The 19,874-nt window shown below is 38.6% G+C and overlaps 1 protein-coding gene across 3 annotated transcripts in view; it reads right to left on the bottom strand.

Annotated features, from left to right (window-relative positions):
- Positions 1–1,916: 1,916 nt before the first annotated feature.
- The window catches only part of LOC127791836 (probable sugar phosphate/phosphate translocator At1g06470), a 68,144-nt gene continuing 50,186 nt past the window's right edge, over positions 1,917–19,874 (bottom strand). For all 3 annotated transcript variants that reach the window (XM_052321962.1, XM_052321963.1, XM_052321964.1), the window contains 3 exons: positions 5,243–5,337; positions 4,236–4,400; positions 1,917–2,541 (listed from right to left, as the gene is read on the bottom strand). In XM_052321962.1, the coding sequence (XP_052177922.1) occupies positions 4,256–4,400; positions 5,243–5,337 (240 nt within the window). In that variant the 3' untranslated portion in view covers positions 1,917–2,541; positions 4,236–4,255. The remainder of the gene's footprint in view (positions 2,542–4,235; positions 4,401–5,242; positions 5,338–19,874) is intronic.

The following is a 19,874-nucleotide window of genomic DNA, read 5'->3' as shown; positions in this document are numbered from 1 at the left end:
TCACCATAACTCCACCTATGTCATAAGAGGTCGAAATCCTATCGAATGGGTTTCCCAACCAGTGTATGTTCTTAGAGATGTTATATAGGCACTTATAATCGTATAAAATAAGCTTTTATATCTCTTTGTAGTATGACAACCATTTCACCAAAAACAATTTAAGCATTCATTTCACATATGTATGCTAATTACTTTTGAAATTATCAAAACTAAGTATTATCGAGGTCATGATCACAACTAAGCATACAAACTTCATTAAATGTGTTATTAAAACCAATTTAAGATGTTTGGGGGTAACATAAGCTGGAGACAAGCAATATATGACCATAACAACACATAAGCCGTTTTAGTTTTATCATAATGTCGTCTGTGTCTTTAGGTGTCAAAACACTATCGAATGTCTTCTACATTGGTGAAATGAATACATTTATTCCACTTAAGCAAAAATTAGATGTTTTCAGGTGACGGAATCAAGAAGTCAGTTAGATATGACCATAACGGCACATAAGTCGTTTTATTTTCACCATAACGCCACCTATGTCGTAAGAGGTTGAAATCCTATCGAATAGGTTTCTCGACCGATGTATGTTCTTAGAGATGTTATACATGCACTTATAATCATAGAAAATAAGCTTCTATATCTCTTTGTAGTATGACACAACCATTTCACCATAAACAATGTAAGCATTCATTTCAAATATGTATGTTAATTACTTTTGAAATTATCAAATCTGAGTGTTATCGAGGTCATGATCACAACTAAGCATACAAACTCTATTAAAGATGTTATTATAACCAATTTAAGATGTTTGGGGGCAACGAAAGTCAGAGACAAGCAATATATGACCATAACAGCACATAAGCCGTTTTAGTTTTATCATAACATCGTCTATGTCGTTAAGTGTCAAAACACTATCGAATGGATTTTACACTGGTAAAATGAGTACATTTATTCCACTTAAGCAAAAATTAGATGTTTTCAGGTGACAAAATCGAGAAGTCAACTAGATATGACAATAACGGCACATAAGTCGTTTTAGTTTCATGATAACGCCATCTATGTTGTAAGAGGTCGAAATCCTATTGAATGGGTTCACGATCAGTGTATGTTTGTTTTATATATGGTTAAATGAATGCAATATCATCTGTGAAATACATTATCTCTATTTTTGTTATGTCTAAAAAAAAATTATAATTTTCTCGAATAAACAATTTGAGAGGAGCATAAATGGTCTATCATGGTAGGAAAAATAGTTTTCTCAAATTAATATTTTTTATTTATCTCTTATGATATATTATAATTGTTTCTCTTATTATATATTGTTTGGGGCAATAGAAGAAATAAGCTAATTTTTAAATAACGATGGAGTTTGATAAACATTATAATAACTTGTTTAATAATAATGTGTGATTGGGTTGGGAAGAAACACAAATTAATAATTTGTTAAAATAAAATTATAGCCATTAATTGTTAAAACAAGATAGGGGTACTAAGGTCTTTTGACATACATGGCTATTTTGAACATTTAATAATAACTTTTACCTTTTATTTAATACTTGAGACCTTTTATACAAATAACATTAAATAAAGGTTTTTTAATCAAACTTATCCTTCCACTAGGCCCTTTTAACTCAATCCCCCATTAATTTTATACTAACTATTTGGCATTAAAAAAATACAATTATGTTGCAAGTAGCATGGATTTTCATGTATTGGAGAGCCAGGACACTTTTTCTTTTTGGGTCTCATAAATAGTCTTGAGGGAATAGTATTTCGCCTTTCAGAAGTACTTGTTTCAATAATTCCAGAAGTATGATAAATGGTTCATTAGTCCATTCCCCATGATATGCTTCTAACGAACTCTTTGTCGCAACATCAAACTAACCACATAACTCCTTCTGAATTGAACATAGTGTTTGGTCACTGAGAAACTCATTCTAGAATACAAATAAACGATAACAAATGTTAATACAGTAGCAGTCGAGACAGACAGACATAACCCTAACAAATAGAATCAAGACATATGCAACTTTCAGGGTATAATACATTTCCTCAAAACAATTTTAAGTTTACATCCATGAGAAGGCAAGAGGCCAATATTTTCCAATGAATTTAATGTTAAAACAGTAACACCCAATGTTTCATACGTGGTTCTACCTACTACCTAAATCCTCAATATTTCAACAAACAATACTCCAAATGAGCGGCAACAAAAATCAATTGTCAGGGTTGGTATTTGGTACTTGAATCATCTGACTTGACAAAAAATATACAATGCACAATCAACTTGACGAAGGAAAAAGAATCCCCATTTAACTTCCAATTGTATGCTGTGGGCAGATAGTCGAAAAAGTTTGTTTTCGACACTTGCAATACAAAATCTGATAGGAAAATTGTATAAATGGAACCCGAAAAAGGTTGAAGAATGAAGATACGGGTACAATGTTACCCTTGAGTTATAGCTGCAGGTGCTCCAGCCTCCAGCTAGCAAACAAGAGAATCAGATTGCTCCAGGTAAAAGTTGTTGGCGCATACCTTACCTAGTGATATATCAAAAAAGTCAAGACTTCCTGTGATCAATCTGAGTAACAACTTTACCCAGGAATTTTGAGATTGAGATTTCGAACTCCTCCAACATTAAAACTTTTGGTATTCAATTAAATAAACAACTTTAAACAGGTGAACTCGGACAGATAAACCATAGAATACAAATGAAAGCATTAATTGGTATATCAGATACTACCAAGACTACTTTGTTTTATCCAGTGGTAACAATCAGAAATAGTATACACCATTTGAGGGGAAAAAAATAATTTAAATGCATGCCAAAATGGAGCTGGAAATGTTAAAGAAAACAGAAACTTGAAACATGGTCCAAGAATATATATATTATAGGACACAAGAAGTATCAGGGGATTTAAAAATTAAAAACAAATTTTATCACATTAAAAAACACTTTCAAATATGTGTAAAAGAATTAAAAACAGTAATACAGAGCATTAGACTACTTGCACGATAAATAAAATAATAGTCCTAGAAAAAATAGGCATGCCAGAGCTCAAGAGACCGTTTTGAGTTCTCTTCCCGTTCTCATCCTTTCGTAAAGCTAAATTCTTTGTAATCAACTCTTTGTTGGCCATTTTCATTGCTTGATCTTTTGTTAACTATCTTAATGTTCTTGGATGAAATGGGTCTTGGGATAATATCTGTATTATGTGTTTTATGCTCTTGTTCCCCAGCGCAGCTTGTTTAACTGAAACATGACCTATTGTGAAGGATTTGCAAAACCCGGAGTAGCCTTAAACCCTAAGATAACAAATCTTATTCTTAGATCTCAATGAAAATGAAAATGAAGCAAAATTTAATTAGAGTTATGATTAGGATCTTCAAATTCAATCTGATCATTTAGATATTCCTTTTGCAGATAAACACAAAGCTGGTGGCAGAACACAAGCAGAAATATGGCAAATTTACCTCTTGGACTTTAGATATCCCCTCTTGGACAAATTTGTAATAATAATGATACTGTTAGATGACATTTAGACAAACTTCAGAAAATGATTACGAGTTATTGTGGAAAAATAAATTTCAAAAGCATTTAAAAGAGAGAAAATGTTGTTGTCAAATGTGTTTCTGAAATGATTTTTCAAGATTTCTAGGGCTTTATGATATTTCAGAAAATGTCTTCAAAACATTTCTTTCAAGTTTGCCTAAAGATTTATGAGGACAAGTCAAAGAGAGTTTGCTCGAAACTAATGATTTAAACCAACAATCACATACTTTTTACTAGCCACAAGAAATCCATCTAATCTGAATAGGAACTTCCCGAATTAGAATCAGAAATAGAAATAGAACCATTCTTCAAGCAAAATAACTCCACATAAAAATCTCTCATTACATGAAGGCAAACTAAAAACAAGTTAACCATATATACCTAATGTTATCATCACAATATCAGTACAGATGAGAAGAATATATTAAGACTCAGCGTGCATTCTATACCATACATGTAAAAAAATGGAGAGATTCACAATTTGTTTTTATAAAATTAAAAATGGATGAAGACTCGTGAAACTAAAACATGTTATTTGGAATCAATAGATCACAGAAGTACAAGATTTCATCTAATGCACTGAAAAACATGTTATTTGGAATCAATAGATCACAGAAGTACAAGATTTCATCTAATGCACTGATGCAATCTCTTAAAGAGGACATAGCACAAGAGGACTACCTGAAGCTTATCCATTATATTCAACTGTCATGACTACTTGGCTGCGAGGAGCCATCACCTTCATCGTCCATCTCCTCGAGGATAGCATATTTTGCAGCTGAATTTGTTAATGATGACCTTGGCACTTTCTCTTCACCTGATTCACCTTTTTGTAGCTTCATGTATCTAGCAAGGTGTTAAAAAGAAAAACGAATAACATATCAATACACATCATTTAATTTTCACTTAAAAGAAGCAGGAAGTTTCCATTTTCGTATACAAAATAAATAGCCATGTTTTATTTGTAAGAACATGAGACCAAGATAGCTTCCTCTTGCCTAGTATCTAGTGATAGGTGTTGCAACAGATATCCATTGACAACTTCACCCATAAAAGAATGAGAAAATGTAAACACCAGTATAAATAATAAAATCTATGGGGTTGAGAAAGGTGCAGGTTTCGGGTCACAACAACACCAAAAACACTTTCCTGTTTCAAAAAGGAATAATGACTACTAAGTTAAGAAATTAGTTTGCTTAATAACCAGAATAATTCCATTGAACTGCCAAAGAGAATAGAAATGAAGAAGGATAAAATATTTGCACTTGATTTTTAAAAAATCATTTAGGTTAACAGTTAAAACAAAAAGTCTTAATTCCTACTTTTTCCGCAACCATCAGACATATAATTTAGACATCTTTAAATAAAAAATCAGCCATGTAAACCTCCAATATGCTTGGATATGGTGGAGACAACCTATTTGAAACAGCTACAATGTCTCAAACAAATCAGAAACGAGGTTCTCTTTGTTTCATAAGCATGATACCATAATATGTGGGAATTAAGAGAATCAAAAGACTAGATATTGCCAAAAACTGACCAACATAGGCATTGTTGAAAACTATCAAAATTGCATCGTAGAAAACTAAACCAGAAATGTTTTGTGGAGAATTGACTTCAATTTTAGCTATGCAAATGAGGAATATCAATGACAAGATCAGGTATCAAAAAACATATGAATGACTTACTTGTACCAGTTGAATAAGCTCACACCAACCATGATTGTAATAAGACCAAACCCCTTCATCCAAGTAAATTGATCATGGAAATAAAACACAGCAACCTGTATAAAGATTATGCAACATAAACAATTAAGTGGACAACCGCATGGATCAGTAGCCCCTCAGAAAATATGAAAACATATGAGAATCAAGTTTATGAAGGTAGAGAACTTGGGAGAGCAGCAGAAACCAGTTCACAACCTAATCCTAACATTTTAATGTAGCTTAACTTTTTCAAAGTTTTATTGCTGAAAATCTTGAGAATTTGTCCTGTACCTAGGGTTTAACCTAGGATTGGATTGGAAATTGGAAGAATGAAGGGGGAAATTTAGAAGAAGAATAGGGAGAATCAAGAGAACAGAAAGTGAGGGAGAGAAAGATTGAGAGAGAGAGAGAGAGAGAGAATTTGGAGGAGGGAAATCAGAATATCATTTATCAATTCAAACATAATTTCTTCCTACGGTAGTGGCTTATTTATAGCCTCACCGCTCTTGCACCCATGTGCAATTCGTTTGGTCTCAACCCATGCATCCATGTGCAGTACAACTGTAATCCTAACAAATTGCAAAATACCTTCGAACAACTATTTATATCCCTATTACAATTTTGCCCCTCTATTGCTCCTAGGGTCATAACAATTCCACTCACCTTAAAACATTTCTTGTCCCCAAGAAATGCCAAACCTCCATAGCTTCCTATATGCTTTTTTCCTTCTCTTCCACAGCTTGGATGGAGATGTTTTGAAAATTCTCTGTATGCATAGCAAATTTGTAGTAGTTCTCATGTACACCTTGACTGGAACATAGCCAAAATCGACCACTCTCTGTTGGTCAAAGTGAGCAGCTGAAATTTGTCGATTGCTATCCTTATCAACTTCCCCCACCACAGTTTCTTCAATGTAGGCTGGTGCACGTCCAGGAAATTGACTAATTGTGACCCCACTTTCTTTTAATATTTCGTCACCATTTTTGTCCAAGCCCTTGATGAATGCATGTCCAAGTTCATCAGCTTTAGGATTAGTTGTTGTAGAGCCAATATAAGACTGTTTAAGTCCTAATTGTTCAATCAAACCACTTTCAACTGCATGTGGACCATTACAATCTTGACCCCACCTAGGATACATGTTACAGGCATTGCCATTCTCAGCTCTAGGGCTGACCTGCTTTATAACCGATTTATCCAACAAGTCAATGTTTTGTTCCAAATCTGATTGTTTCCATGCTGTTCCATCAACATCTCTATGTCTCAGTTTCTTCTTCAGTGCTTCCAATATTAATTCATGAAGCCTGGCACTATCAGCAACATGCTTGAGAGTATTGGGCTGGAGCGCTGTCAACATTGGCCTCAACTCTTCGTTTAAGCCAATTATGAAGCTTGAAACGAAATAGGCCTCTATCAAATAGGGGTTATGATTGAGCATCAAGGCCTTCAGCTCTTCAAACCTCAATTGGTATTCCATCATTGACTCTACCTACCTAATTTTGTTGAACTCTTCCACCACATTAGACGAGCCCCATTTTAAGGGACTCCAAACCTCTTCTCAGGCTACCCCATTCAAGGGACTCCTCTTGGTTAGAACTTCTGCGAAAATCATCCGAGACATTTTTTCTCGGTTTATCAAAGAATTTTGCATGAAAGTTAACATTATACCTCTCAGTCAGCATCATTGCAAACTCCTGTAGCTACTCTCATAGTACACAACCCCATTCCACGCACGATTCGTGTATCACTCTTTTTGTTTCCTTGTCCAATCGACTGGACTCATTATCAAATTTATTTTCCCCCGTCTCATGTTTTAGGCCAAAATCCTCATGATTCTACCTTTGACTAAAAATACAACATTCTTTGGCTACAATTTAGGTTCCACTTGATTCATGCGTGCACTACTCCCCATGGCCAGCTTCTCATGAACAAGGCATCCCACTAAAAATGCAGCACTCTTTTGCTCCAATTGAGACCCCCATTGTCTCATGCATGCACTACTCCCCATGGCCGGTTTCTCACGAACACAACACTTCAAAGACCAAGGGGTAGGGGTTTTGTACATACTACTCTTCTTTAAACAAGTTAACCAGATTTAAAAGCTGGAATCAACCTCCTGTTTCCTTGACTCACAGCCTAGAGTGTTAACAATAAACAAGCAGAATAAGTTGGAAGAATTCGCTTCTCAAATGGAATCCACCTATGATTTTACTTCCCTTCTGTCTCTGCTTTACAACAGTTGCCTTATGGTACTGCTTACTAATTTGCAATCGGCTGCTCCAAATCCGCCTCCTATATTGATCGACTCTGATGCAGTCGATACAATTTGCTAGATTCAAGCTAGAAATCACCCAACCTGCTTCGTCCCTCAATTCCGAGCACGAAACACCGAAATTAGTGGCCAAGGGTCACTCACTTGCTCCGCCTTCCAAAAATTGAACGGAAATTTGGATTGGCTGGTCTATTACAGTCACAAGGATAACCTCGCTCTGTGACGCCTTTTGATTTGGACCGCAATCTCCCCAAAACTGGTTGATTCTGAAACAGCTGCTACTATTTTCCTATTCTGCTTTAATCACTACTTCAATTTCAGTAAACTTAATCTGTTGTGCATCCCGGATACTAGCTAAACCTGATTGACTCAGTTTAATTCCCTTTGAAAATCTTCCGTAAACCAACCTGCTACACTGCAATCTTTCTAGAAGCACAATCAGTTTCTGTTGCTGCCAAGAATCGATCAGAAATCACCCAGATCTATACTCGATCATCTTTGTTATGGCTTCCTGCAGGTCGCATACTCTCAGCGTCCCAAGTCACTGGAATCTTGTCACTGGTCGCTTGCCTATCCTGATTCACTTAACTCACAAAGCAGTAATCAAGATTCAGCCGTTTGGTTGCACCTCCAAAATCCGAGTCTAACCACGAAGAGTTGTCAGAATCACAATCGAAATCGCCGGACCTGCTCTACCTAATCACCGATCGCAATTGACAACGGTCGCATCTCCCACTTCCTCGTCCGACTCACTCGTGAACCTCCTGGCCATCCGCGTCACCACCTTCGATGGACTCCCTCACCAATCACGAACGTTCCTCTGTACTGATCGCCGATGGGCTCACGCTCTTCTCATCCACCTGCAACGACCTAGATAGGTTCCGAGAGTTGTTGATTTTACTGCTCGAACTCACCTAACTACTACCGGTTTTCCTAATCGCCTCTGCCTCATCTTCAAGTCTAGAATTGATTGAAATCACAGCCGAGGATGACTGCTCTGATACCAATTGTTGTGTACCTAATGTTTAATCTAGGATTGGATTGGAAATTGGAAGAATGAAGGGGGAAATTTAGAAGAAGAATAGGGAAAATCAAAAGAACAGAAAGTGAGGGAGAGAAAGATCGAGAGAGAAAGAGACAGAGAGAGAGAGAGAATTTGGAGGAGAGAAATTAGAATATCATTTATCAATTCAAACGTAATTTCTTCCTACGACAGTGGCTTATTTATAGCCTCACCGCTCTTACACCCATGTGCAATCCGTTTGGCCTCAACCCATGCCATGTGAAATACAACTGTAATTCTAACAAATTGTAAAATATCTTCTAACAACTACTTATATTCCTATTACAATTTTGCCCCTCCATTGCTCCTAAGGTCATGATAGAATTTGCTAACAAAAATACAACTTATAATTAATTCTTTAGCATAAAAACCACAATCAATCACATGTAGAAGTAAAAGCAATCACACAAGTGACAGAATTGCTATGTAAAGCTCAAAAGAGAAACCCTAAGAAGAAAAATCACCATACTTGATCCAGCCAACAAGTCCACCATTAAGAATATAGATAGAGGTTGATTATTTTTAGTCCGAATTCCACTTATTTTTTGCAATCCAATCTATGAAATGTGAAAAATAAACTTGTTGGAAGTTTTAATGAGAGGAATAAACTTCCATAATCTCATTCATCCGAGGGATGCAAAATATATGACACAAAATTCCAAAGAAAACTCCTAACATTTAGGACTAGATTACAACAACATATTTTTTATTAGGATTAGACTAAATTCAGGATTTCCTTATCTGATTTTAAGGAGCATCCTTATCCTTCATGCTTGAATTCTTCTTCATCTTTTTACATCTTTATCTTTATCATCTTCTCTTCTTATTCTCTCATATATAACTTGAACTTTTCTCCTTTATCTTCTCCAACACTCCCCCTCAAGCTCCTAAATAGATATCCATCATTCCCAGCTTGCCTCGAATAGATTCAAATCCTTGTTTCTGCATTGCTTTAGTAAGGATATCTGCCTCTTGAAACTCGGTAGGGATATAGGTAAGACTTATACATCCTCTTTCAATCTCTTGCTTGACAAAGTGTTGGTCAAATCTCATGTGTTTCATCCAATCATGTTGTACCAGATTATTTACAATGCTAATTGCCAACTTACTGTCACTATGAAGAATTTTTGGAGATGACACTGGTAGGTGCAAGTCTTCCATCATTTTCTCCACCCAAATTACTTCACATAGCCCTTGTGCAATAGCCTTATGCTTCTACACTGCTTCTTGCCACCACCGGATGCTTCTTGCTTCTCCAAGTTATCAAATTCCCCCATAATTTTGTGCAAAATCTGGATGTAGATCTAATGTCTTCAATAAAACCAACTCAATTAGCATCTACAAATGCACTTATTCCTTTATCTTGACTCTTCCTAAATAAGAGTCCTTTCCCAGGGGATCCTTTGAGCTACCTGAGAATGTGATATGTTGCCTCAAGATGTCTTCTTGAAGGTGGAAGTGACTTACTATGCTTATAGCATATGCAATGTCAAGTCGTGTGAGTGATGGATAGATTAATTTACCCACCAATCATTGATATCTTCCTTTGTCTACTTGGTACTCTCTTCTGCTATCTTCATTATTTTTCCAGTTAGGTTCTAAGAGAGTACTAGTAGGTTTACACCCAAGTTTACTAATTTCCTTCAGCAAATCAATTGGTACTTCCTTTGACATATAAAAACCCCTTCCTTGCTTTTAGCTACTTTCATCCCCATAAAGCATTTCAATTCTCCCATATCTTTCACTTCAAATGTAGTCCTTAGTTGCCCTTTTAGATTTTCAATTTCCAGAATGTTATCCCCTGTGATGATAATGTCATCCACATAGACAATAAGGATTGTCCTCTGCCATCTACTTCAATTTTTGTGAATAGGGTATGGTCTGTCTACCTTTGTTTGTATCCTAGCTGAATAAGGGTGTTACTAAATCGTTTGAACCAAGCCTTTGGAGGCTGCTTGAGACCATATAGTGATTTCTTTAACTTGCATACCTTTCCTCTCGTGTTTTTTGTCTCAAAACCTGGGGGTATCCTCATATAAATTTATTCTTTTAGCTCCTCATTTAAGAATGCATTCTTGATGTCCAATTAATGCAACTTCAAATCTAAATTAACAACCAATGAGAGTAAAACTTGGATAGAATTAAGCTTGTGTCATGATCCACGTAGCAAGGAGAGGGAGATAGAGTAATTAAATGAAATAGGCAGGGAGAAATAGCTATTAGCAATATAGGCAGTAGTATATGCTGTAAGGGGGGTACAAGTTTGTTGCTGCTTAGGCGGGTTGTACATTCCCTAGCTGTATGCGGTTAGCCGCACATGGGCAAGGAATCCAGCTATATATTCAGCTGCTCCTTGCCACGGATGGGTATGAAATGATTCTAACAGAATTCTGACATTCTCTCCCTCATTCTCTCTCTCTCTCTCTCTCTCTCTCCGATCTCTCTTTCTCCCTAATTTCTCTCCCTATCTGTATTATTTCTCCTTCGAAGAGTCCACTGGACGAAGGAATTCTAACCAAGGTCCCCGAGAGCTGACATTTTGGTATCAGAGCACGACTTGGGCAACGAACGGAGCTGTAGTTACCCTCACCATGGCGGATGGAACGAGAATGAAGCAAATGGAAAACCAACTACAGCAAGTGGCGACATCCATGGCGGACATGCAGACCAGAATGGGTACACTAGAATCCTCAGTAGGAGCGGGAGTGGATAATCGAATTACCCAAGCCATGGAGAGGTGGCGAGAAGAAAACCAGGAGCAGAGTGCTCTGTTGAGGGGACAACTAATGGAGCAGATGCAACAATTTGTGAGAATGTTCGCATCGCAACAACCAGTGAGACTTTCAACAAAGTTTCCTCCCAGGCAAGGTTGTTAAAATCGGGATTTTAAGTGGGATCGAAAAAGTGTCCATAAAATCGGATCGTAAAATCGAATCGTAAAATCGTAAGATTTTAGAGATAATTAAAAATACCCTTCAATTTTTGTAAATATATGTTTATAATAACATAATTTTATAGAAAATGAATTAATATCTTTTAAGAACCTGATTATTCCTTATTATAGTTCAAAAAATGATACTTCCAAAATATAGCTCAAAAACTAACCGGTTGGTATAGGCAATTTAGAGGCAAAATATAGGTAATTTAGAGGTAAAATATAGCTTAAAATTCTTTAGAGGATTCTTTCAACGTCTTCCATTAGATTTATGTTGCATTTTTTTCTTGATTTAACATTGATTAAATCAAGTAAAATCCCGATTTGGGGTTTGGTGGTCCATTAATTAATTACTTGTTTGTCTTGATTTAGTTATGCAATCAATGTTAAATCAAGTAAATTGGAACTTATTCAATTAATGTTAGATGTTATGTGACATTGGAACTTATACAATCAATGTTAAATCAAGTTCCAATTTAGAGGCAAAATATAAAAATTTATTGCATAAGTTCTAATGTCAGATGCTATGTGACATTGAGACGTTGGAAGCATCCTCTAAATTGCAACTTAAATCAATGAAAGTCTTTGAATCGTAAAATCGTTTAGAGATATCTGAAGCGTAAAATCGTAAAATCGTATATGTAAAATCGAGATTTTATAGGATTTTATCTCAAATTGGATTTTACATGGGATTTGAATCGATTAGGGGTCTTCGAATCGTAAAATCGTAAAATCGTACGCATAAAATCGGGATTTTAACAACAATGCTCCCAGGGATAGAACGGAGCCAATCCTTCCTGGGGTAGGAATGGAGCCTCTGCATGTTGGGTGTCGGAATTTGAATTAGAACCGGAGATGATGGAAGAGAGCCTGATGGGAAGAGGACCGGGAGTTCAAGCTCATCGGAATCAGCCGAACTTCCAGGTGCCGAAATTAGACATCCCACTATTCGATGGGGAGAATCCGAGATGGTGGACCAGGAGGTGTGAACGAATGTTCGCACTATACCAAGTTCAGGAACAGCAGAAGGTCATCCTGGCATCCGCCTACTTGAATGAAGCGGGGGACGCCTGGTACCAAGGATGGCTTGCGTCCAAAGAAGGGAGTCCGTGGAATGTATTCGCAAGAGACCTCTGTACAAGGTTTGGAGACAAGAGTTTGAGGGACGTGATCAAGGAATTTAACAAGCTCAAGCAAGAAGGAACGGTGCAGGCCTATTAGCTCAAATTTGAGGAGCTGAGGTCGTTGATGGTCATGCACCAACCCCACTTGACAGAAGAATATTTTGTGTCGAGTTTTATCAGTGGGTTAGGAGATGAGGTGCGACCGATGGTTAAAATGATGCAACCGGGGACGGTGGAACAGGCTGCTGACAGTGCAAGGCTGCAAGAGATGACGATTGAAGCGCTGATGAGAAAACAAAGAAACCAAGTTAAGGGGGTCATCACCGGAGGATGGCAGGCGGGAAACAGAGCCGTTGGAAGGGATACGGGACAAGGAGGCAAAGGGGTCTTGGCTTTGCCTTCAACAGTTCCAAATCCTGCTAATGGGGGACGATTGATGGAGCAAAGGCGCCAGGCAGGACTCTGCTACAAATGAGGAGATAAATATTTTTTTGGGCATAAGTGTAAAAGGCAGCTGTTAATATTAGAAGCAGAGGAGGATGAAGAAAAAGGGGTAGACGGGACTCCAGAAACGGATGAAGAAGACAAAGGGGAGATTTCTCTACACCCGCTTAAAGGGTCAATCAACAATAAGATAATTAAGGTGGAGGGAAGAGCCCGTGATGCTCAAGTCATGGTACTTATAGATAGTGGGAGCACCCATAGCTTCTTGGATGAGACTATGGCCCGAAAGTTAGAATGTGAGATCTCCAGCTCCCCCCCTCTTTCAGTAACAATAGCTAATGGAAATAAAGTTGTGAGTCAGTCCTCCTGTGTGGGGTTTTGCTGGGAAATGAACGGTGAAGAATTTGTGGCAGATTTGAGGCTATTGAAGCTGGGGGGTTGTGATGTGGTGCTTGGTGTAGATTGGATGAAGGGAGTCAGCCCTATCAGTTTCGATTTCAATAAAATAGAGGTAACTTTTGAGAAGAATGGGAAGAAAAAGACCCTAACAGGCAGTCAAGAGTCAGGGGTGTGTAAGATGATTTCCGGGAAAAGGTTGCAAAGGATGTTTAAAAACAAACTTTACCAGGTGGCCCAGCTTTTCTCTATACATGCCATAGAACTCACACAAGAACAAGGAGTGCAAGAAGGGGAGTTGACAATGGCTGTGAACAGCAACTCACATGAGCCCTGGAAGGTACAAGAACTCGACTCTCTTAACATGCTCTTAATTGAATTTAGGGACCTTTTCTCTGAGCCAACTGCTTTGCCACCCAAAAGATCACTTGACCACACCATTAACTTAAACCCAAATGCCGAGCCTGTTAACCTAAGGTCTTACTGCTACCCACCTAGACAGAAAACTGAAATAGAAAAACTCATCAAGGATATGTTACAAAGATCCATCATACAACCCAGCCATAGCCCATTCGCATCTCCTGTATTACTTGTCAAAAAGAAGGATGGTTCATGGCAGTTTTGTATTGATTACCGCCAACTTAACGCCATGACCATCAAGGACAAATTTCCCATACCAATTGTTGAAGATCTGCTTGATGAGTTAAAAGATGCTTCTGTTTTCACCAAACTCGACTTAAGATCCGGCTATCATCAAATTAGGATGAGGCCGGAAGACATCCCTAAAACAGCTTTCAAAACCCACCAAGGGCATTATGAATTCATAGTAATGCCATTTGGCCTCACCAATGCCCCTGCAACTTTCCAAGCCTTAATGAACCAGATTTTTGAACCATATTTACGCAAATTCATATTGGTTTTCTTTGATGACATTTTGATCTACAACCCCACTTTTGCCCAACACTTAACCCACCTTAAAACTACCCTTGAGGTCCTTAGCTTCAATAAATTGTATGTTAAAGAGTCGAAGTGTGCCTTTGCACAAAAGCAGGTGGAATACCTTGGGCATATTATATCAAAAACAGGTGTGAGTACTGACCCTAGCAAGGTGGCAGCCATGGTTGCTTGGCCCAGGCCTCAGAATGTCAAGGGGCTAAGGGGATTTTTGGGTTTAACCAGCTACTATCGACGGTTTGTAAAGGACTACGGTGTGATCAGCCGGCCACTCACCAATCTGCTGAAAAAGGATGGATTTCAGTGGGATTCCAAGGCAAAAGAAGCTTTTAGAGATCTTAAACATGCTATGAGTCAGGTACCTACCTTAGGCCTGCCAGATTTTAGCAAGACATTTGTTCTAGAAACAGATGCGAGCGCTAAGGGGATCGGGGCAGTACTGGTTCAGGATGGAAGGCCGATAGCATTTTTAAGCCAAGCTCTAGCTCCTAGGCATCTCGGGCTGAGTATCTACGAGAAGGAGCTACTGGCGGTATTAATGGCAGTGGAGAAATGGCGACATTACCTGGAAGGCGGGAGGTTTGTGATTAAAACAGATCATGAAAGTTTGAAATTTTTGCTACAACAAAAGCTGCACACCCAGCTGCAAAGGAAGGGGATGACAAAGCTAAAGGGATTGGACTATGTTATCCAATATAGAAAGGGGAAGGAAAACCTAGCAGCCGATGCACTATCAAGGTGCTTTGAGGAAGGAAGCCTAGCGGCAATCACCACCCTCGTTCCTGACTGGTGCCAAGAGGTAGCTGACAGTTACAAAAAAGCTGGAAGAACCAAGGAATTTCTTCAGCAGCTGGTAGTAAGTCCAGCCTCAAGACCAGGTTACACTTTGAGCAATGGAGTAATCAGGTACCAAGGGAAGCTGGTGATAGGCGAGGATGAGGAGTTAAGAAAGAAAATAATAGAGGCATTACATGCCTCTCCTATAGGAGGACACTCGGGAATTGAAAACACCCATCACAAGGTCAAACAACTATTCCAGTGGGCAGGGATGAAGAGGTATGTCAAGGATTTTGTTCTAAGCTGTGATATTTGCAGGAGATGCAAATTCGAGAATGTAGCCAAACCAGGGATGCTGCAGCCTTTGAATATACCTGAAGGACCATGGGAGAGTATCTCAATGGATTTTGTTGAAGGGCTCCCCAAATCTGAAGGAAAAGACTGCATCATGGTGATAGTAGACCGGTTCACCAAATATGGCCATTTCATCGGGTTAGTTCACCCCTACACTGCTCAAGAGGTAGCAAAGGTGTTCTTGGATCAGGTAATTAAACTACACGGTGCACCAAAGGCCATAGTATCTGATCGCGACAAGATCTTCACGAGTTTGCTATGAAAGAAGCTGATGGGGCTGCTGGGGGTGAAGCTACATATGCCAACTGCTTACCACCCTGAATCCGATAGCCAAACTGAAAGGGTGAATCAGTGTCTAGAGATGTATCTAAGGTGTTCTTGCTTTCCTACAGCCAAGAACTTGGCACAAGTGGCTTCCCATGGCCCAATGGTGGTACAACTCTAGTCACCATAGTTCTATAAAAAGGTCACCTTTCGAAGCACTCTATGGCTATAAACCGCCTCTACTACCATCCTTGGGAGACTCTTCCACAGTGGCAGCTTTAGATGTTTATCTTCAGCAAAGGCAGCCAGCGTTACAGGTGCTAAAAAAGGAATTAGCTACTTCCCAGAACCGGATGAAGCAATTTGCAAATAGGAGGAGTGAAAGAGAATTTCAAGTGGGAGAATGGGTGTATTTGAAGCTTAAACTATGTCACTTAAGGGCATTACTGCAAAACCCCAGCTCCAAGTTGAATCCAAAATACTACGGCCCATTTCCCATCACTACAAAGGTGGGAAATGTAGCATACCGGTTGCAACTTCCCGAAGGCTCCAACATCCACCCGGTATTCCATGTGGCACTCCTTAAAAAATCGGTAGGGACTCAACCAACAAGTCCTACTCTACCCGACCTCCCCAGTGCCAATGACAGCATTAAAGAACCGGTGGCGGTGCTAGATAGAAGGGTGATCTACAAGCACGGGGCCCCTATTCCTCAAGTACTCATCAAGTGGTCTCATCTTCACTCGGATAGCAACACATGGGAATACCTGCCGGACATGCTTCGCCAATTTCCAAGAGTCACCAGCCTCCTCCACATTTCTTGAGGACAAGAAAATTTTGAAGAGAGGGGTAATTGTCATGATCCACGTAGCAAGGAGAGGGAGATAGAGTAATTAAATGTAATAGGCAGGGAGAAATAGCTATTAGCAATATAGGCAGTAGTATATGCTGTAAGGGGGGTACAAGTTTGTTGCTGCTTGGGTGGGTTGTACATTCCCTAGCTGTATGCGGTTAGCTGCACATGGGCAAGGAATCCAGCTATATATTCAGCTGCTCCTTGCCACGGATGGGTATGAAATGATTCTAACAAAATTCTGACATTCTCTCCCTCATTCTCTCTCTCTGTCTCTCTCTCTCTCTGTCCGATCTCTCTTTCTCCCTAATTTCTCTCCCTATCTGTATTCTTTCTCCTTCGAACAGTCCACTGGACGAAGGAATTCTAACCAAGGTCCCCGAGAGCTGACAGCTTGGCCACTGGAGCAAGAGTTTCCTCATAATCAAATCCTTGGGTTTGGTAAACCCTTGGGCTACTAGTATTGCCTTGTACCTATCAATGCTTCCATTTAACTTGTACTTTATTGTAAAAACCCTGCCAACAATTTTCTTCTCATCTGATAAACTGACAATATCCCAAGTTTCATTATCTTCTAGGGCCTGCATCTTATCCATTAATACTGCCTTCCATTTCTCATCTTGCAATGCATCATATATATCCTTAGGGATCACTATATCATCAATGCTAATTGTTAAGGCCTTGAACTGCGGAGATAGCTTTGAATATCCCACATAATTTGAAATAGGGTGTCTAGTACATGAACTCACCCATTTCCTTAATGCTATTGGAATATCTAGATCATCAAACTTGTTAGATGTCACCCTTTCCATACTGCCATTGTCATAAGTTTTTGGACATATCTTTGGATCAGACTCTGGGTTTGGCTAAGGGTCACAAGGCCTTCTAGAAGATACCAGAGTTGGTTTATCAAAGGCTGGATTTTCTTAAATCTGGTCTTCTTGATCTGCCCTTGAATTAGGCACTAAGGTTTGAGTTTGAGGAGGGGGAGGTTCAAGAAGTGATTCAGTAGCAAAAGGAGGTTCAGGAGTTGAGATCATAGGTAGAGGCAAAGTAGAGTCCCACTATTTCTCTACACTAGGTCTATGTCCCTACAGAGGAATGGTGTGAAAAAATCGTTGATGTTCAAGGAAGGATACATCACAAGATACAACGAGACGTCGTGTAGAAGGGTGGTAGCATTTGTATCCTTGTTGAGTGGGAGAATAGCCAACAAATATGCATTTAAGAGCTTTAGGTTCAAGTTTAGATTGAGAGGGTTGATACTTATGTACAAACACAATGCACCCAAACACTTTTGGTGACAGAGAGTTTAGAACCCTAGTGTGATGGGGATAAAAATCAAGAAGGACACTTAAAGGGGTTTTAAATACAAGGACCTTGGAGGGAAGCCGATTAATAAGATAGGAAGATGTAAGAATAGCTTCTCCCTAGTGCATTAGGGACTGAGTTTGTGAACATAATTGCCCTTGTAATCTCAAGAAGGTGGCGGTTTTTTCTTTTTGCCACCCCATTTTGTTGAGGATTGTAAGGGCATGAACTTTGGTGAATAATGCCATGTTTAGTTAGATAATGATTAAAATCATTGAAAAAAATATTCCCGACCATTATTTGAACGTAAAACATGGATTGAAGATTGAAAGACATTGTATATCATTTGATGAAACCTTTTAAACACAACATAGACGTCAGATTTGTCTTTCATTAAGAACACCCAACTAACCCTTGTATGGTCATCTATAAATGTGATGAACCATCAAGTGTTAGTCAAATTAGGAGTCCTTACTAGTCCCCAAATATCACTATGAATCAAATAGAAAGGCTTTGTAGGTTTATATGCATGAGATGGATGAGAACTTTTGGTTTGTTTAGCAAGGATACATTGTTCACAATGAAAGGAATGGCTTCTTTTATTAATGAAAAGATAGGGATACAAAACTTTGAGATAATTGAAACTAGGGTGCCCTAAATACTAGTGCCATAAGTTCAGAATTTGAAATAGTAGACAAGGAAGATTGGATTTGTGACCTAGATCCAAGGGACTGACCAAGCTTTGAAATATAATAGAGGCCTCATTTTTCCTCAATACTGCCAATCATCTTCCCCGAAGATGGGTCCTGAAATTCACAATAGGAAGGAAAAAAATGTCACCAAACACTTCTTTTCTTTGGTTAATTTACTTACTGACAGCAAGTTACACTTTAGATTATGAACATATAACACTGATTTCAAACTTAGACCTTCCACATTAGCTGTACATTTCCCTTGGGCCATGGCTGTAGTACCATCAGCCATTGAGATGGTTAAACCTTGATCATAAGGTTCATGGGCTGATAGCACTTTAAGTGATCTAGTCATGTGATCTGAAGCACCTGTGTTGATTATCCAACAGTCTATAGGGAATTTGAAAGAGATTAGAGAGTGTCTAGGTGTATCTTGTTTAGCAAGAGACACTACCGGCTTAAGGGCTTTTGTTGTCTTAGGTTTGGTCACTTTAGTTTGGCTCAACAGTTGCTATAAAACCTCCAACTAATTTGCAGATAGAATTAGATTAGTTAATTTTCTAGTCTCCAATTCTCCCCCATAGGCTGCTTGATTTCCTTTCCTCTGATTCCGAGGCTTTCAATTTGCTAGTTTTCCATGAATTTTCCAGCAAGTTTCCTTTGTGTGACAACTTGTTGCGGTGGTCACACAATGGTTTGTCTTTTTGAGGCTCTCCTTTGGATGAATTAGATGTTTTTATCCTTGAGGAGACTAATGCTGATGTTTGTGAGTTTACATCAAAATTGGACACCCTGAAGGATTTAACATCACCTTTTTTTGCTCTCTTCACTCCTGACTTTTGCAAAGACTTCCCTTATTGATGGAAAGGGTTTAGTTCCAAGTAACCGCCCTCTTACTTCATCAAGATCAGAATTAAGACCATGCAAAAAATCGAACACTCTCTTTTTCTATCATCTTATCATATTTATTTCCATCTTTAGCACACTCCTATTAAATCTCATGGAATAAATCCATCTCCTACCACAACTCGGTTAAAGCATTGTAATATTCAGTAATTGAACTATTACCTTGCCTTGTTATCTGAATGGTAGAATGGATCTGGTAGCTTTGGGCAGTGTTTTCCATGTCCGAGTAAATTTCTTGCACAGCTTCCCAAATCTCCTAGGCTGTCTTGAAG

Source organism: Diospyros lotus, chromosome 15, assembly GCF_014633365.1.
Source record: "Diospyros lotus cultivar Yz01 chromosome 15, ASM1463336v1, whole genome shotgun sequence".
Taxonomy (NCBI): domain Eukaryota; kingdom Viridiplantae; phylum Streptophyta; class Magnoliopsida; order Ericales; family Ebenaceae; genus Diospyros; species Diospyros lotus.
This window is presented reverse-complemented; position numbering and strand designations above follow the sequence as displayed.